Source organism: Molothrus ater, chromosome 1 (genome assembly GCF_012460135.2).
Source record: "Molothrus ater isolate BHLD 08-10-18 breed brown headed cowbird chromosome 1, BPBGC_Mater_1.1, whole genome shotgun sequence".
NCBI lineage: Eukaryota > Metazoa > Chordata > Aves > Passeriformes > Icteridae > Molothrus > Molothrus ater.
In genome coordinates, this window is record NC_050478.2 from 109931088 (window position 1) to 109954987 (window position 23900).

Genomic DNA, 23900 nt, shown 5'->3' on the forward strand with positions numbered 1-23900 from the left:
AAGTACATAAATAATGATGTTCAAAGGGTTTTGAGAACCATCAGTATGCCTAAATGCTGGCTGACATGCAAAAATGTTGTTACTGAAGACAGAGGACTGCTGCACTGTCACAGAACACATTCAAGGGAAATTTAAAAAGTCAAAATGACAGAAATAACATATGTTGTATTTAGACCAGACTACCTGCAGGGGACTGCTTCATGTAAAAATGAAAGCACATCCAGCCTGGGGAAGGAAAGAAAAGATGGACTGCCTTTATCAGAGCATCAGGGGTGGAAAGGTTTCTGACTGCTCATTATGGTCAGGGAATCAGATGAAGATGACAACTCTTTAACATTGTGTGATTGTTGCTGGCAGGAAGGAGAGGGCTTGGGAAGGAAATCAAGGTGCCTGCTTCATTGTTTGTCTTTACACATGGACCAAACACAGCTGACTTAAACATACCTAGCAAAGGGCAGGAAGGCCAAGACAAACAGAAAAAAAGACTAAGGGATAACTAGGAGAAGAAGAAACCTGAAAATAGATGCTGATCATCCTGACTAAATTCTCCAATCTGTCAAATTTCTGGACATTTCCCTGTCTTTCCCAAAAAAAATATGAGACAGTTCTCATTGGACAATGATGTTGGCCTTTATGCTGGATTAAAATCCAAACCTAGTGCAATCCCTAAGCATAAATGCATTATGGCCCATCCATATATTTGCCATTATTGTGAAGTTCACTGAATTCTCTCCGTGGTTCACCCACATGATGTGGTGAACTAGGGAAGTTAAGCAATTTTACAATTAACATCTTATTGAAAAAGAAAGTATTGATATGAAAACAGTACCTGCTGCAGCTGCAGCTTCACATGGATGGAACATGCCATGTAAGTGTTCAGTAATGCTTCCAACATTTTACCTTTTGTGCTTCAGAGAAAAAGGAATTTTTAGATTGAAGCAAGGAATTGCTGTATATCTAGAAACCTATAAGACCCAATTTCTCTTCTAGTCATCACTTCCGATCAGACAGATGGATAAATTGCTATAGAAAAAAAACAAAAAAGAACCTCACCTAAAACAATGACTGCATCATTTTTATTTATTTCTTGCATTCTCTGTTCACATAGCAAGGAATTTAATTCCAGTTAGATCATTCTCTTGTGATACTTTTTTCTTTCATTTAATATATTTTTAAATGCTTAGAAGCATTATGACAGAAAAGCATGCATTTTTTTGCCCTGGTTTATACCCATCATCCTTACCATTACAACAAGACAAAAGCATTAAAGTAAAATTAATCATGTCAAAAGATTTTAGCAAAAAACAAGGGAGACCATGCATAAAGCATCGCTTTGTCTAGTGTGAAGTCACGCTCTGATTAAAAACATATAATGAAAGTGAAAGTAATACATCATTGCCTTAGCAGTAGGGTTTTTGGGAAAGCTATGCAATTCTGAACACAAAAAATCTTTATAGGCTCTGGATTTTGCAATTATTATAGAATAACTCTAACAAACAAAACATTGTTTCACTTCCTTAAAGTTTAATTAATCTTAAACGTTTCAGTTAAAACAAACAACCAAAGGAGTTCTAGAATTAAACACAATTAGACTCCTGGCAGGACCATAACTGGTAATTAAAACCCAAGCAGCAGTTCCTGGTTCTGAGCAGTGAGGTATGAGGTGGTGACACTGAGACCCCCCCCCCCAAAGCCCCACATCCAGAAAGTAGTTATGAAGACTACAAAATATCACAAAATAATGAAAAGCCATTAACAGAGCACGACTTTTGCTGTTACTGAGGTCTGTCACACCCCCTTCAGCTGTTCCATTTCTGTCACTGGGCAATGGTAGCCTGTTGCTGCTACGTGACCTATGTAGTACCCAGCTAAAAAGTGAACAGTGTTTGTGCACATGTAGGCAAGCCTGAAAAGAAACCATGCAGTGAAGATACTTGCTGTACTTTATGATAAAGTCTATAAAAGCCTCAACTTTGCTCAGGCACAACTGTGCAGTAAGTGTTTCAAATTAAACACCAACGTACACATTATGATGTGCATAATATTATTTATAATCTCAGATTAGGATTGTGCCCATATCAAGCAAAATTAGGTGGCCAAAAATGTTTGTAGAATGCCACTAACTTACTCCTTTCTTTTACTCTTTATTCTGCCTCTATGTTGTCAACATATAAACAATAACTCTCTGAGAAATACCAGATAGGAAAAATACACAGTAATACTAGACTGTGAAAAATCTACCGATCCCCTGAGCCATAGCATTCTTGCCTATAGATGATGACATTAAAAAATTGGAAATGGGTGCATGCTTCCCCTCCTCTCCGGGTCTATGAACAAGGCAAGTTGTTTTCCTGATACCTTTCGAATTACTCCCATTAGTACTGATGCATTTGGTGCTTTGGCTACCCAGGCAGAGAGAGGTGGGCAGGATCCCCTGCCAATAGATCTAGTCTTGTCTAGGGAACAAAATGAGATTGCTCCTGTGCTGAGCTGTCATACTCGATAGCTCGTGCTGCTCCACCCGCACCCGTCCCCGCAGCTCCAGCTGCAGTGCCATGGAGCCAGTAGTTCCTGATGGCTGATCTGCTCCTGCTCCTTATGCATCACACAAGGCAGGACACAGAGCCCTAAGCAACTGAGTGCTGAGAGTGAGCCACTCTCCCTGCTGAGAAGGCAAAAGGAAACAGGCAAGCAGCTCCCTCTCAAACGGGTCTGCAAGCCCTGAGAGTAACTGCTGGGGCTCCTCTCAGCGGACAGTGACAAGAGGAGATTCAGGCTCCTCACATCCACCTCCTCCTTAATGGCCCTGCCACAGCACCCAAGACTGAGAGTTTGCTCCTTTCCACCATCCCTACCCCCAGATGCCACTGGCACAGAGAGCAGAAAATGAGGAATGCAAATGGGTTTGGAGGAAGGGAGAGGGACTTTCTGTGCACACTTACATTGGATCAGTAAGCCTCTAAGTGTAAAATGTGGCATTTTGTTGGTGTGTGGGGGAGCCTATTGGCAGCCAGAAGGTTAAAGAAAAAACTTTGTAACAGGAGAAAATCAAATACACCTAAGGTGATAATAAAATAGAACATCTTGAAATACCAGAGTACAGGAACTGAAATTCTTCCCATCACAGAGCCTCATGAGCAGGACATAGCTTTTGCTCTCTCCCTATTCACTAAGGAGCAAACCCATCATTTGCACTGACAAGTTGAGAATGAACTGCAACATTGGGACTGAAAGTATTATCTAAATAAGAAAAAAAAAACCAAACAGAAAAAAATCTTCTGCCTTTGCTGCTGATTGTATATCTCTGATAAGACAACAGTGGATTGAGAGAGAGGTAAAAAGGTAAAGAAAGAAAACTCTTTGATAAATTGCAAAAATAAAATACATGATAAATAAAGACAGAACTATGTCCTTAAATTTACACCCCCCATAAATGTCACAGTATGTTGACAGCACACCATGGCTGCAATGAACTACCACTATTGTTTTAAGCTTGTACAGTTTGTTGTGTTCCCTAAGACTTTTCAGTCACACTTCTTCAAGTCCCTACACTCCTATGCTGTAGTTCTTCAATGTTTCACAGAAAGGACAGAAGATCTGCTTGGACTTATCTCCCATTCTCTCATAAGCTAGAAAAAAAAAGGGATACTTGAAACTCTTATTTGAACCAGCTATTTTAAAAAATAGCTATTGTTACCATTTTGTAAGTAGTAAAATATTTTCTAAGAAATTATGCTTGTTAACATTTTGTCTTTCAGTGTGAAAAGACAGGCATTCTCCTCTGTGTTCTTCAAACTTCAGCCCAGGCCAAGAGGGCATCCTTTTCTGGCAGGATTTGTAAGAACAGAGTTACTCATGTCAAGAGATGGCTCTGTATTTGGCAGCTGTTGCCTCAGCCAGCACTGGGACAGATCCTGGGACCTCCAGGGCTTCCAGTGCTGATCAGCAAATGCTTGAGCCCAAGCTGGCCAGGACTGTAACAAATGCCTTGGTTTTAACCACAGCGCAGAATGTTATGTGCACTTCCATAGTGGAAAGAGAACTTTTCTTCCCTATTTCTAAAGGTAACACAGAAAAGACTAAATTCTCTACATAAAATTATCCTGAAACATCTCTCATCACCACCACAGACAGTTGGTTCAACACTAGAGATGCTGGACATTAAACCAGAGCATTAAGGTATCCTGCCTCTGGGTAGTTTCCCACATTCTTGGAAACTGCAACACAATGTAAATAACCAAGAGCTGAGTAAATTCCATTCTTACAAAATCTGACAATCTACAGCTAGTTAAGACTCAGGAAAAAAGCTTTCTACTTTAATTCAGTAGAGAGTTCAGATCTTGAAGCAAGAGATCCATTCCTTCTGCCTCTCCTGTTGAGCCACTGGATTAGACACAGCAAATGAAAAAAACACCTGCCTTAGGCAGTATCATTGATTTTTCACTGACTTACCATCTTCAGGATTTTCTTAGAAGTAGTTTACAGAGGTGGGTATTGTAACTCATTATTCTGAAAAATGTGAAGCATAATATATTCCCTAGCACAGATGCGATAAACTTTTATAATGTACACCTCATATAACCTTTTTTAATTGTCATTCTTTTACAACACCCTCAACTATTAGTCCAGGTCGTCTATATGTAAACAGTCTTTATGTGGCACCACTTTGTAAAAGGCTCCTAAATATACCGTGGGAGAAAATCAGTCTACAAGGGCATCATTTCAAGTCCTGCATCATAGCAATTAAAAAAAAAAAAATCATCCTAATCTGTGCATGTAATATTAATGTGGATGTATGCCATTATATGGCTTTGGATAAGGGAGAAGAAAAAAATTCTGTAAAATGTATTTTACTGGGAGAAAAAAAAAAGCAGGTCTAATAGGAAATCCAGGTTTTACCAGTTGTCCAGTTTTAGAAGTATGGTTTTGATTTATGGATCAAAATTGCTCATTTATTATTTTATCTATACTGCTTTGGGCAATTTTGACAGTTAAAATTTAGTTTTATTGACCAATGCAGCCAGTTTAGCCACAAGGGGACTAATGCACACACAGCCTGCTGCACTCAAGAAGCTATGATTTGATTCCATGACCAAGTCAGACTGGGAATCACAACCAACATAACAATAAGTTCCAAATCTCGATGCTCGAGGCAAAATACTTACTCTAAAACCAATCCACTATTAAAAGAAGGTGGGAAAGAATTTTGTGATAGCAGCCTCCATGCACTGTTTTTTGTAGCTGATATATTCCACCAATGCTTCTGTCAGCAATGGACGCAGGGTAGTACAGAGGAAACCTTTCTTTAATGATTGTGGACAACAGATAAAGCTGGAAGAAGGAAATGAAAATGCAAAACAGAATCAAAGGTGTGCTCTAGTACTAAGGCTTACCAGGGATCTGACTCTTGAGAAAAATGTCTTGAAAAAAATGCCTTTTTTTTTTCCTAAACCAGATTTTATTCATATATACATAAATATGCATGGGTTTATGTTGCAGCTTGAAAGACTTACAAGTTTACTTAAAAAAAACTTACTGGAATGATTTTAAGCCAATGTTAATTTAGGCCTATCCTATTATAGAATTAGCATCTTCTGCAATCTCAATTTATTGCTCCATTGTGAAGCCCCTTGTGATACATAAACAAATCTCTGAAGAGAAACAAATCAATAAAGTGTCTAATTTGATTAACCATGTTTTTAAATTCATCAAGACAACTGTACAAAAATAAACCACTTACTTGTCAGTATTTTCCACGTCTTCTTTTCATCATCATAATACTGAACCAAATTGCTGGGTAGCCGGTCAGGTCCGGGAGGCAATCCTCCAACCAATAACAGCATTTTCTTATTGGAACGAATTCTTCACCCAAAACAAGAGGAAAGATGAACAACCACATTACTGAGGAGTATTTTTAGTGGAAACAAAATCATAACCATCAAAAGAATATTCACTGCTTGCAGTTTTCTATTTCATTTTTTTGTGTTTCTTTTCCCAATCATGTCTCAACAATTTCTTGAACCAAGCAGAAAAATGATCAGAAAAGCTGCGTATCTCTCTACTCATGGAATAATAAGCTTCCTTTATGCAATTTGTTAGAGGTTCATTCTAGAACGACCTTTTTCTTATATTATCCCTTTAAATCATCACTCTTTACAGCTGAATACACATGAAATGCTCTGGAGTTGTACTAAGGTTAAGCATTAAAGTTGCATGTCAAAAATTGTATTAGTCAAAATCATTATTATAAGCCATTCTACACTCAAAGAACCTTGAAAAAATTAAGGTTATGCAGAGAGTTTGTGAGCCAACTCTTTAATCACACACTGAACTTCAGATATATAGTTTAGTACAATTAGCAGCACTGGGCTAATGGTTATGGGTTAAATGCTACTTACAAGCACTTTTGTTTGTTTAATTTAGTCCAGACTCTTGCTTTCATTCTCCCCCCCGGCTGCCCCCCTCGTCTTTGCTCTCCCCCTGTGCACCACTGGCTATAGCAACACCAATTGGTAAAAATGAGACTGTGATGTTGTTGTGAGCCTCCCCAGAGTGGAGCCCTGCCAATGCTTGCCACTGATCCAGCGGCATGAACCTGCTCAACTGTGCAAAGTCACTCTAATTCCCTCCCTCTGTTTTTCTACCTTCTCCCCCAGGGGGCAACCACTGAAAGGAGTGACTACCCACCCATCAAGAGCTGGCAATTCGCTGCTATTAACCGTGACCGTGATTCCCAATCTGCCTGGCAGTTCTTAAGAACAGGACTGCAATGTCTCATCTGCAGTAAAAGTGGTTATCTGCACCCTGGCCTCCAATGCCCCACCTGATGAACGTACGATTTCTCTGCAGCATGGAGGGATTCAGCACAATTGTAAGTGAAAACTGGAGGGGAGGCACAGACCCCCAGATGAGCCCTGATGCTTTAATAGTCACTTTGCATATAATTGAACTTTCACCGGTTATACTCAGCTTGGGTGAGATAACACTGAAATAAAGGTCTAGGCTCAAAGTGTTCCTGTAAGGTAGGAAGGTGATGTAGCCTGGAAAACAGCCATCCATGTGAATGACTGTGCAGTGGGACCATGCATTTGATGGAAAGCACCCTTGTCAAACACCATTTTTCCAGGCATGACAACACCTGTGTAGCACTCCGTGTGTCAGCCTGCAGCAAACACCCCGGCCAATAAAGGCACAGAACACCAGGAACCAAAGCCTACCATCAGAGATGCTCATGGTGGAGTCAAAGCACCACCCAGGAGCTCCAAGCTCAGTAGCGCACCCCAGCAGTGGGAGCTTTACAACTGAGGCACACTCACGGCTTCACTCCAGCTGCTGCCTAGAATGTGTGCTGGTGAACCAATGATTCACATTTGTAGCAGAACTGCATCTTCTTTTGAGAAGAATGGGCAAAACCAAACTAGATTGTGCTGTAGACATGCACCAACCACAAAGAACATCCTTCAGGAAGGGAACACACAGTTCAGGGCTTGATCCACACAATGCTCCAGAATAAAATCTGTCAAATGGCTGTCCCAAAGACAACTATTGACTACAGATGCATCTATGACAAGGATGGCCGGGGAACTATCTGGCATATGGCCTTATCTGTTTTTTAAACAAATTTAGGGCTCAGAGAAGGTCATGAATTGACAGTGGATGAAATAAAACCCTCAGTGCAGGAGCAGGAGGGTTAAACCATGGGGACAGTGACACTGTCCCACACTGTCCTACCCCTTGATTCTCTCCCAGCTTGGGGAGAGCCCCTGCAGTCCCTCAGTCTTTCTGACAAGCCAGCCTTTGATGCCTGCACTGCACCTGCTATGTGCTGTCAATGAGCACTGTTACCTGCCCAGCAGACTGTGGCTCTGTAGGATATCAGGAACCATCCCATGATCACTGTCAGCACAGATTCCATAGTGAGAGCAAGCTCTAGGGAAAGCTTACGAAAGCACTGCCAGCATCTTATAACACTCAGTCTCCCCAGTAAAGTTTTTAATGAGAGAACATTTGATATGTTCTATGCAACATGGGAGTATGATAAACTGTTTTTGGTATGAGTTAGGGATGACTGCACACGTAACAAGTGGCAGAGCAAACCAGAGCCATAAGTCAGTTATGCATGACCATCCCTAACAATAGAGAATAAATTGTTTATTCCAACCCTCCTGTGTTGTATGTTATATCACAATCAACTCCCTGTGCATTGTAAAATTCAGAATGCCCTTGCAAAGGTTTACTTGATAAAGGAGTTTATTTTGATTTTCATCTTTCATCTGTAAAACTCCCTTCTAACTCCAAAGCACTGTGAAAATCCAATGAATGGCCAAGGCTCAATAGTTAAGGTGAAGAATGAAATGTCAGATATAACTCTGAGTTTCCAGACTTTGGCAGTTGCAACTATCCTTAACATTACTTTTTCAGCCAAACAGCCTGAGAAGCTACTGTTTCCTGAGAAGGAGCAGTGCTGCTATATTGGTATGCTTAAAAAATACTAATTTTTAAAATATGTTTAAAATGGGAAGTAGCAAAAACAGAGACTTTAAGTAAAAGTTTAGTAAGAAGTTAATAGTCAGCAAAGTCTCTACCAAAAGCACAGGGAAATTTCACATGGCAAAGAAGAGATGGGTACTTATACTCAAAATATCTAATTCATCTGCATTGAGAGCTCTTCCAATGAACCAAGTAAAGGTAATACAGTGGCTAAAGACATGCAGGTTTTAAACTGATATGTCTCCTTGGAGCCAAATCCAGATTTAAGTTTTAATGTGAAATGCTGCAATTTAGGTTTTGAAAAAGATTTTCTTTATTATATAATATTTATGTTTCATATCACACTAAGCAGTACTGTTAGAATCTTACAATGCATTCTGAAATATGAAAAACATGTAAATGGCCACTGCTTACATGCAGAAGACTTTTCCAAATATTAATAAAAATGTTATTCAGTGAAACACTGTGATGAAGACAGGATTCAAAAATATGTGTAATACATTGAGCAAGATAAAGCTTCCCCCTCTCATGTGTTATTACATGTTTGCTATTTGGATAACTCAAGATTACAATGTGAAAGGTTCTTCATTATATATGACACACTCTTTTTTCTTTTTTTCACAGTCCTTATTTTACAGTCTAATATTCTATTCAGTTAATGCTATGGTTCACAGTGTCCCCAGCAAGGATTTTATGATCACCTTGTATTCCATTAACAGTAGTGGGTCTTGGTCAGGGAAGGCTAAACTGTGGACAGGCAGGCTGATCCCATGGCAAAAAAGTTGAGATAAATTTATCCACATGTTATCTTGAAAGCATTACTTAGATTTAGACTCCAACACTCTAGTTCTCACTGATGAACATGCATGTGTTGTTATTATTCTGCACACACTTTGCAGTTTCTGTTCGGCTAAGATTTTAAAACACTTAATTCACCTTAATTAAGTTCCTGGGTACCTCATGTGGTGTGAAATTTATTTTGTCTACTTACAAGACTGGAAACCAAAGTATATTTCAAAGTCAACATTTTCAAACTTGTGTAGTTTCCCTCGGGCACACAAACCCAGGAATTTGAGTACTCGCAGAAGTGGCTTAATTTACAGAGATACCCATCAACATAAGTAAATCCTACTCACTTCAAAGGTAGCAGCAGATGCCCGTCAGCTCTAAAACTCAGATCACCAGTCCATGGTCTAAATTAACCATGAGTATTCATGGCAAGAGGCTGAGCCCAAGAGAGTTTATATACTCACAAGAAATCAGTAGAAAAGGCTGTAAGAGACCTCAACACTCCTGAAACCGCTCCTACTCTTTTGCAACCTTGATGGCCTCATGTTAATGGAAAACAAGCATGAATGGGAAATACTCTTCTTGTACATTGTTTTTCTTTATTAACATATCCATCAATCTTGCACTGGTGGGTTTTCCTTATCTGGGCAATTAGTACAAGTTTATTCTACAAAAGCTGGCAAGAAAACAAGCCTCAACAACAGGTTTGCTCCAGACTCTTCCAGTTTTTAAACAATGCTCTGCCCCCTGTATTAGGGAATGCAAATAAATGGAAAGAATACAATCATGAAGTAGCAGTCCTGTGGTTCTTAATGCATCCAGTGTAGTGTTACACAGCAGAAAGAGAAATGCATCCTAAGACAAACAAGTGATCATGGTCATCAATGAAAAAAAAAAAAGCATATTCAAGTATACTTTTCTCTTAACTCAGGGCTATAGTAAACCCAGAAGCCTGGATCATTAATTATCTTTTCATATAGGCTATCACCATGGCTTTAAGTAGGGGTAGCTCTTCAGAACAGGGACTTGACAGATATGATGGCATCCTTGCTCCTGCTTCAGTGCTGACCTTAAACACAGCAGAGCCAAATGGAATTCCCGAGTGTTTGCCCACTGAACTCAAGCACAGACAAAATCAGCCATAAGAGCAGCACAGCCTCTGCAAGGGCAGGTGAATGCATGATGAGTTTTATTTACATCCTCATATCTCATTACATCAAAGGATTTGAGAAACCAGAGTCTGACAGCGATACTGTCAAAATAAGTAGCAAGAATCTCAGAAGAGGGGGCTGTGTTAACCTGCAGCAGAAACAAATTATTTCAGAGTGGTTTAGATACCAACCTCTTGGTAATAGAAAAGAAGAGATACATACTATCCCAATCAACATTTCAGTTGCAGACCTTTTGTTTGTAAGCGCCAATAACTTAATTTCATCTTCAGAAACCAGGATGGTCTTTAGCAACCCTTTTCTTCTCAAAAGGCATCTGAATGGATGCTGTGTTCAACAAAAAATGTAGTTGACAATCTAGTTTCAGGCTGCAAAACTGAACAAATGTTGCAAGCATCCATTTGCCCATGACTGAAAAAAATGTTTTGCTATCGAGAACATGGGATGTGATCTTCAACAATTACCTTCCCAGCTCCTGGATGGGCATTTCAGTACAACAAAAGTGTCATATGAAAACTGCTTATTTCAATGGATTTTGGCTTCCATAGCTGACTGCAAAGATAGCCATGATTAGTAACACATGTTTAATAGAGAGGAAATCTAATTATCCAGGAGTTTAACTATGAACTCAATGAAAGCCATAAGGTACAATGAAAAATTTATTTTGGACAAAGGAATTTTATGAGGTTTTGTCATCACATAAAATGAATTAACAAACATCATAACCTATAGGTGAATAGGCATCAGAATCTCTTCCTAACCCTACATCAGTGCTAGGGGAAGGACCTGAGTTCTCACAATCAACAGACCAAATCCTGCATAATGCCTTTCCCCTTATGGATAAAGTACAGACATTAAAAACATCCTGATTTTGTCAAAATGTAAAGCACGATAAAGTCTCTTGCAAATGATTTTTTAGTTCTTCAGTTCAAAGAATTTTCAAAAATTTCCTGAATGTATGGAAGTTGCTTTATGAATGGATTTTTTTGACTCTTCTAATTTGCACCTATTGCCCCAGGCACACTAGAATGAATGTGAAAAAGCTTTCTAGAAATACTAAAAACCTGGAAACCAGTCTTATCATGAAGATTTTGGTTTTCATCTTTTTATTCTCCATGTAGGCAGGCTTGGCAGAAGACCCTAGTTTTCATTGCAGCAGAGCTCACAGTAATGTTCACTCAAGAGGATGCTCATTTAATACATGTTGCTGACCACTGACAGAATGAAGTTTAGGAAGACAAATACTAAGCTGAGAATGATTTGCTACAGGCTTTGATTGTTGGTTTCCTCCTCTGAATCTACTTGAATTTTTTTTAAATTTTGTCCAATACTTATAAGAAAAGCATAGAAAAGAATTAGTTAATGTTTGCTTTAACAATAATCATTCCTTTTCCTTCTAAAAGCAGAAGTCTAAGGGTAAGTGAATATTTTACCTGGCAGGCCACACTTAACTGTTACAGAGTTACCTTGCAAGTTAAATGTTCCTTTATTTCTAAAGTTGTCCGGTAATTTTCCATCTCCTGTATTGAAATAACTTAGAAGCTGTTTAAAGCTCTGAAAACCCCATTTTTCTTTATGAAAGCAATCCCACTACTGTTGATCTCTAAGTTAATATTTAAGAGTTACCTTCCAGCTTTTAGCTGGAAGATTTTTTAAAGTCAATGTCCCTTCCTTTTTGGGGTAAAGGCCTCTGATGTAGCTTAGCAGTGACAACTATCCTGGAAGAGTGACACCTATCCAGTGCTCCTTTGGGAAGAACACAGAGAAGGGTCCTTCTCATCTTTGCCTCCTTGCACTACCAGATCTGAAGGCTGGAGGTATCCTCACTAGCCACACACTGAGCATCTGGAGCATTGCAAGGGAAGTGAATCCAAAGGAATGTTACTAGCAAGGCAAATTGGTGAATGAGACACGAAATCTCCTGTTTCATGAGTCTTATTGGTAGAACTGCTCAAAGATTTTCCTCACTGATGGAAATTCTCAAAAACCTTTAAGTAATTATCTTTATCCTGAATTTAAAAAAAGAAAAAGGAAAATGTCAAAGCTAAATGCTTTTGCAAATTGCTTCCCTTCCTCACATCATTTTGCTTGGCCTTTTTTTGGGTTTGGTTTGTTGGCTGGTTCCCTTTTTTGGTTATTTTGGGGAATTTTGGTTTTTTGCTTTGTTTGTTTGGGATTTTTTTTTATATTTTTCTGACAGAGGCTGTAAAATGGAAATGCTTTATAGAATATTTCAAAGTCATCAAATCATCTTTTTAAATTTTGTCCCCTATGAAATTTCAACTGTTATTTTTTGATGTTCAGACTGTGTAAAGTCAAGAAAGTCCTTTTTTATTTGATTCTGTGTCGGATGTCCATGTCAACAGAAGGTAGACACAGCATCAGAGGCTGTGCTCTCTCCAGCTGAGGCTCATTTTCCTTAGGAAGCCGAAGGAAAGAAACGCACCTTGTTGCCAGCTCACTCAAGGTATGACTTGTTACCTTTTCCATTGGTTTGTTTGGGTTTGGTTTTTTTTTTTTTTTTAACTGAAAGAAGGCATCAGTTGGGGAACACAGGAAGAACCAACTGTGGCACTAACTTCTATTTACTTCCAGCTTCACTGCAAACCGTCTGCTTCCATTGAACTTGGCAGCTGACAATATTTGCTCAGTTTATTGTCTGCTTTCCAAGAATACAGCAAGTGTTGACTACTAAGTACTAGGCATGACAGTCTTTAAAGAAAATTTCAGGGAAGCAGCAAATATGAAAAATTATGCCAGGAAGTATCTACCAATAGTTTTCAACTTTCCATAGTCTTCAGTTTCTTCAGATGATCCTTTGGTAAAAGTGTAATACCAGACAGAATCTGTTTCAACAAAACCATCATAAGAGATGTTTACAGAGCAGGGGAGTCCAGCTCAAACCCTTCTTTTAGGATTCCTATTCCCTGCTCAATCTTTCCAGGCCATGCTGAGCAAAGGATAATAACAAACCTTGCTCTGATTAGAAAACATTTTGGATTCTTAAAACACAGGAGTTGTTTGAAAAGACGAAACAGTGTTTTTTACAGATTGTATGATTTTTTTCATAACATGAGTTTATCAGAACCAAAGCTTTTTCCTGGCAAACTTTTTTCTGTTGATTTTATGTTCTACATTACCTCTCCTCACTCCCCTTACCCCCAAGGCTCCCTGTGCTTTCTCTTCAAGTACAAATCCAAACAAATACACCATCACAGCTCTGTTCCATTTACTGCTCAGCAGTTACAGACTCAGAACCTCCATATTCTTCTGCTATAAAGAAAAAACTATGATGACCCCAGGCCACAACATGCCCTCTAAGACCCTCTCCTTTCTATCTCTTCTGTCCACATGTAGGGGATGCACATCAGGCAAAGAGTGAACAGCAAAGTCAGAAATCAGTAGCAAAGACATGTATGTCTGATGCTCACCATGATCCTACAGCACTCAGTTTGTAAAAGGTACACTTTAGCAGAAATCATTCCAGGAGGATTTTGTCTGAAATGGGACTTCCTTGTCTAGAAGGCTCTGCACCACTCGTGACCTACATACTTCCCAACAGGACAGAGATGGATTGTGTTGCCAAAGGATGGGCAAGAACAGCACAGGAACTCATGGCAGGCAACACTGCTTTTAGGAACCTGCATGACTTGTAAAGCTGCTATATAGACTGGCATGGGTGGTGGAGAGGGGCATTTTTGCCCCAGCACTTGAGGAAGAAGTTCTCATTTTCAAAGGCACTTTCTCATGAGTTTGAGTGGCTTACTAAGATTACTCGTTTTTAAACTTAGTTTAATATCCCCTCTAGAACAAGCTGTTATGAAATACAGTGAAAGATTTCTCCTCATAAAAAGAGTTTGGAGATGCAGATGCAGGTATTTAAAGCTGCTTCAAGTGCTAAAAAGGCAGGGTGACAAAGCCAAGGAAGAGCAGAGTTCAGCGAACTGCAACGGCCTGAACAGATCCCAGCACAGAGGTCTGGAGCAGTGGGGATTGGTGTGTGTGAGGTTGGCAGCCTGGTGGGAGGGACACTCAGGATTTGGGGTAACAGAGGATTCAGGAGAGGGGACAGATAAAATTCAGTAGATGGGATCTACTGGGGAAGAGCCCTACCATCTAAGGACATGAATCAGGAGGGACTGCCAGTTCACAGAGGACACTATTCCAGGTAGTGCCTCTGACTGGGAAACTGGCTGGCAGGGCAAGTACCTGCACAATGTGCCTGGCAACCCTTCTTCACCTGCAGCTGTTGGCAAGATGGCTGTCCATAAAAAAGGCTGTTAAATGTTCTTCATAAATTATGTTTCTCCTAACAAATACTATAACTGAGCCAAAAAAATGGCTATCACCTCAAGGATGGTATCACCTTGCAGCTCTCAAGGATTTTATCAGCCAGGACACATATGTCTCTAAAAAGGCTCCCAAGGACTTTCCTGACACACAGCAGTCCTTTCAGGACAGTGGTTCTCCCTCTGTCCATAATGTGAGCTCCAGGGCTCCCACCCTTTTGGAAACTCCACATCTCTCCACTTACACTTCAGCATAAGCTTGTCTCCAATGGAAAACGAATGCACATGAGGCAGGTAAGGAAAGTAGGTGACACTAACTAGGATTAAACTGCCTACAGGTCTGTGGTTCACTACCCCACAGCCTCTAATGTGTCAGTCTCCCTTCTGCAGCTCAGCTGAGAGAGTACCGGCACATGTACAATTTCCTGATATTAATTCAGGCACATAAAAACTGATCCAAAGCTCACTAAAATAAACCAGAGCCTCACATCCACTTCATCCATACTGCAACGCAAAACTTAATAATTCATATACATTTTAAGATGTGTTTTTCTTATCAGGATGTAAATTCAGGATCTGTAGTATTTCTCACTTGCAATTAATCATGAATAAGAATATTAGTTAAAAATCCAAATACTGCTGTTATGATCCCAAAGGGACAGGTAGGTGGTTGTAACCAGAAGACAGAGTGCATTTCAATGAAAAAACACACACTTTTCTTACAACCACCAAACATGTCCTGCTGAGATTCTACAAAAATCTCAGTAGAAAAAGAAGTCAAACTGAACTACGGTCTGTGAGATTTGGAGACAAATAGTGTATGCAAGAAGGAAATTATTTAATTGCCAAGGGATGTAGCTGGTTTCTTCAAATTTTTAATCTCCTCTGTAGAAAGTAAAACAGACCAGGCATATATGCCTTCCACATAAATGCCACTGTCTCACGTTGTTCAGCACCTTACATTTTCCTTCTTCATCAACAGTTATCATCTTCCTACTGAATGAAAACTGTTCATATCATCTTCATCACCTGTCACTGTTTAATTTGCTATCACTTTCACTAATATTGCCTACCATCAAACAGTCTGGATGACACCCTCTCTCCACTGAAATGAAACTTAAGAAACCAAACAAACAGTAAACCAAATCACCTCTACAACTAGCTTTAGCAGGATCAGAATTTGCACTTCTAATCTCCCTAAGGTCTAGTAGTCCAGGGAACAAAAGTATAAAAAAACAGCTGGGTCTGTACATGCTGGGACTTTGCTGAAACCATAAAACAGCACGGGTAGGCTTAGCCTTCTTATCTCTTTGTCTCCTTATTTCCCCTCTTTTCTCTTGTGCTCTTTAATTCTGTATTTTCTGCCTAGGACTATTCCTATCTTATGTCAGCTGGTTGATCTCCATCCATTTTTCCTCCCCCAAATCTGAAAAAGCTTTTCCAGAAACTGCAATACTCAGCTGCCATTGACAACAGATGCTGTTTCTGCTGTTTTAAGAATTAGTGTTCCCCCTTTTGTTTCATTCCCTATCTTCTTTTTATCTGCCAGGGTGTTTTTTCTTTTGCTAGTTTCCTTTCCTGTCTGGTATCCTGTCTGGTATGTATTTTTACATTTTTCTCCCTTCAAAACTATTCTTCTCTCATGTTTTCCCTGATTTGTACTTTCCTGCTTCCACTACTTACCCCCCTGGGGTATCTCAACTCCTTTCTTTTTCTGCATTTCCCCCTCTCTCCCAGTTTTACTTCCCTCAGTGCCCTCCGCCTTCAGATATGCAGCTGTATTTGCAGCTGCTCTGCCCGCAGATCCTGGGAGGGACAGACCAGCCCAAACACTGGTGAGAGGAGCTGCAGGTGGTAATGCTCTATCTCCAAACTTTTAAAAAATTGAAAATACATACCATATATTTCATAAAGTACATTATATTACACAATAAAGCACAGAGACATTTTAATAAACTCAATACTCTGGTGAAGATCCGACAGTCAAATAAATGTCTGGAATATGAACTTTTCTTGATCTAAATGCATTTTCTTCCCAGAACTACAGAAGATGATACAGCACAGAGCTACGTGTCTCTTTCAGGGATAGAAAAACATAATTTAAGCCTAATGTTCAGGATCACTCATCCCACTCCAAGTTGAAATCAGCTATGATTTTTCCTAGTGACATCAGAACTGACTGTGTCTCCAGCTTGTATGCTGAGGCCCTGGTGAGCTGAGGATCACTGAGCCAGCAGTATTACTAACTTTGCTTAGAGTTGAGCACCTGATGAAATGTCAAATCAAAGCCAAAACACCCCTGCCCTATGGTGAAGTCCTAAAACTCAGAGTGCACAGCAAGGCTCACAAGTCAGGAACATAATTCCTCAACTTTTTAAATTCTGATCACTTAATTGTTGCACCTTGAAAGTTAATTTTACAAAAAGACATCAGGACATTGAAGCATTTCTCGTAGGAAATTTCATGAAAAAGCCCTAGGCTCTCTGTAGGGAAACACTGTTTTTCGCTGCAGCACAAAAGACAACTCAGGTACTTCTTAAACCCAGCATCACTTGCACTGCAGGATCTGCATTTGTGGCACAAACATTTTAAATACCTTTACTCACAGAGCACACACTGGCTCTTGTTAGCCTAAATCTCTTTTTCCTCCAGCCCTGACCACAGGACTAACTTTATAGTTACATTTCAGAGGGAAATCAGCATATTTTGAGCTTCCCATTACATTCATTTCCATTAAGAAATAGAAGTAGCCCTGATATCAATGTACTCCAAAGTGTGCATATGGATATATAACATAGGTGGGTTTTTTTATAGTAGCTTGTTTTAAAAAAGAAAAAGGTTGTTTTTAAAAATGCAGAAAAGTTATTGGCAAATTCTAACACTGAGTGCAATTCCCATTTCTTGAACAGGCAGGAAGCAGGTGGCTATAGCACTGGGCTGCTTGCATTTCTCACCAACCCTTACTGTACTATGCAGGAGCTATTACACAGCACAAGAGGAACAGTTAATCTCTTTCTAAAGACATGTGCATCTTTGGTGAATGACCTTTCATTAAATTCCAAATTACCAAAGTCACCATTACTCACAGAAAAAAAGTAATCCGAGTTTTGAAGTCTTTTTCTGCGTAATAATTTTTATGTATTTGCACATGTACTTCACTGTTAGGTACTTTAAAGATTTCCTTCTGGAAATTAGTAACTTAAGGAACTCTTTGCAGATATTCTTCCTTAAAATTTTACTGAATGAATGTCAACCTGTTAAAATTGCTACTTTAGAAAAATTATGAGTAACAGAGAAGACAAATCTGGAAATCTCTGTAGTCTTGAATGTTTCTTTTTTTTTACTCCTTCATGTTTAAGTGTTTAAGAAGGCATTTGTACTTAGGCAGCCTGGCAAAATCCTAAAGTGATTAAGATTCAAAGATGGGCCTTTGTGACCTTTATGAATTTCCAGGAATATCGTCCAAGACTGAAAATGAAAATATAACAATTTCATTCTGCATTACTCAGCATTTCAACATCTCCAACACTTTAACATTTGGAGTAAGTTCTAATGCCTGCTTATAAATAAACCAGAACAGTTTTCCTCCCATTTCACTGCCACTAAAGAACCCAATCAAGAGAAGCTAGTTACAAGACTGTTACTAGACACACAGTAAAGTTGGGAAGGTGACAGCATGTTTTCACCCACTGTGGTTTAAGGGTCTCTGAAATACCACTGTCTGCACAGACATGCAGACCTATAACAAATAAAAAGAGCAGCATTTGTGGTATTTGGAGTCTCCTGTAAGTCATTAAGTGCAACTTAAGACTCTCATCTAGGACTACCTAAAGCGCGCTCCTTTTAAACGGGAGTGTATGCTCCCGTTTACAGGGAAAGCAGCTCCCAGTACCAGCAGTATCAGATTCTTGCAGCATCCATGACATTTGTAAGCATTCAGTGGTCAGAACACCACTACATATCCTTCAAATGACATGGACCACTGAAGCTGGAAAGGTATCTCCACTGAACCAAGCCAGCTGGTATCTCAGCAATCCACCAGGACACGAGCATCAGCTTGCCCCCGGTGGCGTGCAGAATCTTGCCTGAGGAGTTCATGGGGTTTGCATTTTTGAAAGTCATCACTTTTGAGTGTTGAAATGCAAAGGGTAGGCACCAACTTACAGCAGCGGCATCTCAGATATACTTTATGCTGCAGAATAGTTGTATTTGATGTTTTTGATTTCAGAGTGAGAATCAGTTAGACAACAAGATGATAAGCATGACAGAACACTAACACAGTGAGCTAGCCAGAATAAGAGGGCACACCATCTCCAAAGTTAAACCATCTGAGTACTGCCCATTACATAAAGAATCCCGTGCATTAATGCTAATAGAGTGTATTATTTAAAATATTTATTAATGTACTAGTTTCTTTCTTGCTGCTGTCAAATCATTAGTAATATGCACCCATTAGTTGAAAAGCCTGTAATAAGCTGAATAATACAAAGTGTGGTTTGATTTCTGTGCTACCACACCACTGTATTATACCAGCACTAGAAGATGGTATTATCTTTCCATCTGTGAATGAAGTACAAACATATTTTAAAAGAAGATAACAATTTTGAATATGTTTAGTCCTGGTTAAACTACGTGCCGTGTGTTCACTTCCTAACACCAACCTCATATTCAATCTTTGACATCATGATTCATGACCTTATTAAATGAAAATAACTGACATGTTGTAGATGTAAGGACTATGAAGTCACAAGTTTCCACGCACAAACAGGGACATCACCTCACCATCAGCAACATCAGGGTGTGCATAGATGATGCAGTTATTTATGAAAATAAGAGATGTAGGTCTTGGCTATTACAGTTTAAAGACCTAACTCCTTGTTAAGGAATAACATTGTGGGAGAAAAGAATTATTAATTATTGTCAAAAAAAAAAAAAACCCACAACCCTAAACCCAGATTCCCAACGCGCGGGTGGCCAGAGGGCCGAGGGGAGGGGACGAAAAGTTTGGTGGTGCAGGGGGCGGGCGGCTCGGCCCCGCCGCCGCCCCCCTCCAGCCGCTGCGGCCCCCGCGCCGCCCCCGGCCCCGGCCCCGGCCCCGCGGGGTCCGAGCCCGCCGGGACTCCCCGCTCCCGCAGCCCCCGCGGGGTCCGAGCTCCCCTGCCCGCCCCGCTCACCTGCTGGCCAGGCTCTGCCGGCAGTGCTGCCTGAAGGGCATCAGGTGGTAGTTCATGGCGTCCAGCAGCAGCTTCTGGCAGACGGGGTCGGTGCGCATGAAATCCACCGACTGGACCCGCTCCACCAGCTCCGGCGCCGGGATGAGGGCGAAGCGGAGGCGCTTCATCAGGTCCGGGGCGTACTGCATGCGGGTCTCCCGGTCGTGCTCCAGCCAGAGCACGGACATCTGGAAGAGCGCCAGCTCCGACTCGACGGGGGGGGGCAGCGAGTCGAGGAGGGCGCGCATCTCCTCGAAGTTGAGCAGCAGCACGTCCTCCACCAGGTACTTGTTGGCCAGCTTCTTGGTCTCCTCCAGGCCGTGCAGGGCGGCAATCTTGCACACCTGCTTGTAGTTCTGCACCGAGATCTGGTCGTTGAGGAACTGCACGCACAGCTTGGTGACCTGCGGGATGTGCAGGATCTTGCTGACCGACAGCACCTCCTCCACCGTGTCCAGCGAGAGGGTCACGTTGGCCGTGTACAGGTACTCCAGCACCAGCCGCAGCCCGATGGACGAGCAGCCCTGCAGCACCAGGTTGTTGATGGCCCGCGGGCTGGCCAGCAGCTTGTCCTCCGGGGAGGAGGATGGGGTGCCGGGCTCCTCCTGCGTCTGCGGCGGCGGCGGCTCCTTCGGCGGACCTCCCAGCCCGTCCTGGGCGCCGGGCCCCAGCCCCAGGGCGTGCGGGTGCCCGCCGCTCCCGCCGCCGCTGGAGAACAGGGATCGGAAGTACTGGGAGCAGGAGGCCAGCACGGCCTTGTGGCAGTGGAACTGCTGGCCCTGGGCCGTCAGGGTCACGTCGCAGAAGAGCTGCTTCCTCCACAGCAGGTTGAGGCCGTGCAGCAGGTTGTCGCTGTGGCTGGGGTCGAAGGTGGAGGTCCTGTCCCCGGATCTGGACATGGCGAGCGGCCTCCGGCACACCTGCCTTTTAAACCCTCCTCCAACCTGGGCAGAGGGGTGGGGAGGAGAGCGGGGTGGGGGGACACACGGGACGACACAACAATAAACACAGAGCTTTAGAGGCCCGGAGGGCGCATCCGGGCTGTGTGCGCAAGGGTGGCGAGGGGCGCAGCCGGGGGACGGGCTCCCCTCTGCCCGCCGAGCCGAGCCGCCCCCCCCGCCCGGGACACGGACGGGCTCGCTCGGAGGGGCCGCAACTTGGGAGGGCGAGAGGAGATCTGGGGTTTTTTTGCCTCTCCCCTCTTCACCCCCGCCCCCGTTTTCCTCCCTCCTCGGTGCAAACCGGGCAGTTCTCCAGGGGAGGAGCAAGGAAGCCGGGGACATTTTCAAGGCTGAGCCACCCCCCCGCAGGTTCCCCCCTCCCAAACACCTAAGCAATCAAACACACCCCAAATAACACCTACACCACCACACCCCCGCCCCCCAACTCCGCGACGCCCAGAGAAACTACCAAGTGAGTGAAACTCTGCCGGGCAGGCGAGCAGCCCTGCCCGCCCCGCTCGCCGCCAGCCCCCGCTCCCCTCCGGCCGCTTTGGCAACTCGGCGGCGCCAGGACCCGCTTCCCCCCGGGGGCGGCGTGCCCGGAGCGGGGCCTCCGGCACCGAAGTTGGGCCGCACTGCTCGGCCCAGCGCGGGGCTGCAATACTTGGCACCCCGGAGCGGGCACGGGGGGATGGAAGCGGCAGCCCTGGGCCCGGCGAGGGGCCGCCCGGCGCTGTCCTGCCCGGCTTGCTTCTCCTCGCAGCGACGGCGCCGCGGCCGTAACTCCGGTAACTACGTGAAGTTCAAGTTGGGGGAAGGACGGGGGAGGCGGGAGCGGGCGGCGGGGAGCGGGGGCCGTGCCCGGCGGCCCCCGGTCCGGCCGGACCCGCCGCCCCCCCAGCTCCGGCCCCGTGCCCGGCCCGGGGAGAGGGGCGGGCGAGGCTGCCCCGAGCCGCGGCCGCACCTGCGGAGGCTGCGCAGCCACCGACCCGCGCTGACCGCATCCCGCCCCGCGGAGCGCCGCCGCCGCTCTTCCTCCTCCTCCTCCTCAGCGGGATCCCGCCGAGACCTGCTCCTGCCATTGCAGCGCGCTCAGTCGCTTCTCGCCAATACTGGGCTTCCTCTGCCTCCCTTCACCCCCGCCTCGCCCCATTTATCGGCACAGCGAGGGGCTCCCTCCAGCCGCTTCCCCTGCCCCGGCGCCGCTCAGCCCCGCTCCGCGCCCCGCCGCCGGCTACAGAAACCTCCCGGAGGCTCTCCCTTTAAGTGGACCCGGTCAATCCCCCCCTCCCCACCGCACACACACGCACACACACACGCATACATACATGCACACACATACACAGACACACACACTCCTCCTCTTCTCCCTCCCCTTCTTTCTTTCTCGTTTTGCCCATTTCTTGCAATCGGAGTTTATTCCGCAAACGCGTTCGTTACACAACTGCCCCCCCACCCCGCACACACAGACACCCCTTTCCTCTCCCCCAGCAACAAACAAATCAGGAGGCACTAGCAAATGCACGGAGACGGTTAGACACAAGGCCAGAAACTTACCTGCTCCACAACCAGCTGCCAAAGTAAAGGTTCACTTAAGCTCCCCCCCAAAAAAATCAATTGTCCTTCCTTTTTAAAGGTTTGCTCGCTCCTTCCAAAAAAAAAAAAAAAAAAAAAAAAAAGGAGAGAAGAGAGAAAGAAAGAAAGAAAGAAAAAAAAAAACCTTCTGGTTCCCAACTCGGAGCAGTCACTCTTTACAATTTATTTTGTCGTACATCATTTGATCACCATGAATTAGCAACAGCAAGAAAATGTACGAGAGAGAGAGAAGGAGAGAGAGAGAAAGAGAGAGAGAGAGCGCAGAGCTTTCTGCAAGAGAAGAAGAAGAAAAAATGTACGTGTGACAAATTATGCTACCAAGAAACAACACATCATTATCCTTGGGCCTGGGGCTCAGTGAGTCGTAACGAGAGTAATAGGAAATCCACGGTTGGGGAGAGAAACGGTCGTGCATGGCCAGTGGAGAGAGACCATACAGGGGGATGGATGCTGGAGAGACTCGCAAAATTATGGCTCAAGGCTATTGTAAAAATTGTCGAGCGTAAATGACTGCGATTTCAAACATCTTTGGAAGAAAGAAGGGGAAAAAGCGAGCCCCCCCCCCCCCCCCCCCCCGCCTCCCTCCCTCTCGCTCTCCCTCTCTCTTCTCTCTCTCTATAAAGAACCGTCAAGTTTTAGTGCGCATTGCTAATTAGTCAATTTCTCTCTGCCTTCACAGGCTGGCGACTTTGCTGCTGAGCTGAAACTGCTAATTTCTGTGACCAGCTTTTTTCTTAGCTGTGATCTGGATGAATGAGTAGCTGTCTCACAGAGATGACAAAAATAAACTCTAATCCCCCCAAAAATTTCCACTACATCTTTCTCATGCATAGATTTATGATCTTCAAGGGCCCTGTGCAATATGCAAACTTTTGTGTGTATGTGTTGCTGGGGGGGGATGGATGGGGAGAGGGGAGTAAGTCTTGTATTCAGGTTGCACAGTATTTGCTTTGTATTTCTGTTCTCCCCCCACACCCCAGGAGTGATGAAAATAATGTCTGGTTTCAGTAGCCAATACATTGTCACCCCCCATCCCCTTGTATTCGTATTATTGCTTTGACAGGATACATCCTCCTTCCTTGCAAGTCTGATGAGGCTGGAGGGGTGGAAGGGAGAGAAAGTGAGGCTACTAAATGGTGTTAGTGGTAAAACGTTCCTTTTACATTTGTTCCCCTGCACTGTTCAAGATTTATGATCTTGTTTGAAGGCATATTTTCTCTATCGTTTTTTCTGGTTAGACAACCGTCTCTGAACTTCACTGTCAGCTCTTCAACAGATAAGGGTTCAGAAGTCACATTTTTTTATTGGAAGATTAGCATATTGTCAGATTTGTCTTTCGGTTTCAAGACTTCGCAAAGCAGAAGCCTGAACCAAATGGCAGGAAAGCAGCTGCTATTTCACAAACATAACCTT

At 43.1% G+C, this 23900-nt stretch overlaps 1 protein-coding gene across 1 annotated transcript in view; it reads right to left on the reverse strand.

Moving 5' to 3' along the window:
• Positions 1-22483, reverse strand: part of KLHL14 (kelch like family member 14) — a 60878-nt gene extending 38395 nt beyond the window's left edge. The window contains exons 1-3 of the mRNA XM_036395212.2: positions 22449-22483; positions 19912-20894; positions 5741-5862 (exon numbers count right to left, since the gene is read on the reverse strand). Of these exons, the coding sequence (XP_036251105.1) occupies positions 5741-5862; positions 19912-20849 (1060 nt within the window). The 5' untranslated portion in view covers positions 20850-20894; positions 22449-22483. The remainder of the gene's footprint in view (positions 1-5740; positions 5863-19911; positions 20895-22448) is intronic.
• Between the last annotated feature and the right edge of the window lie 1417 nt (positions 22484-23900).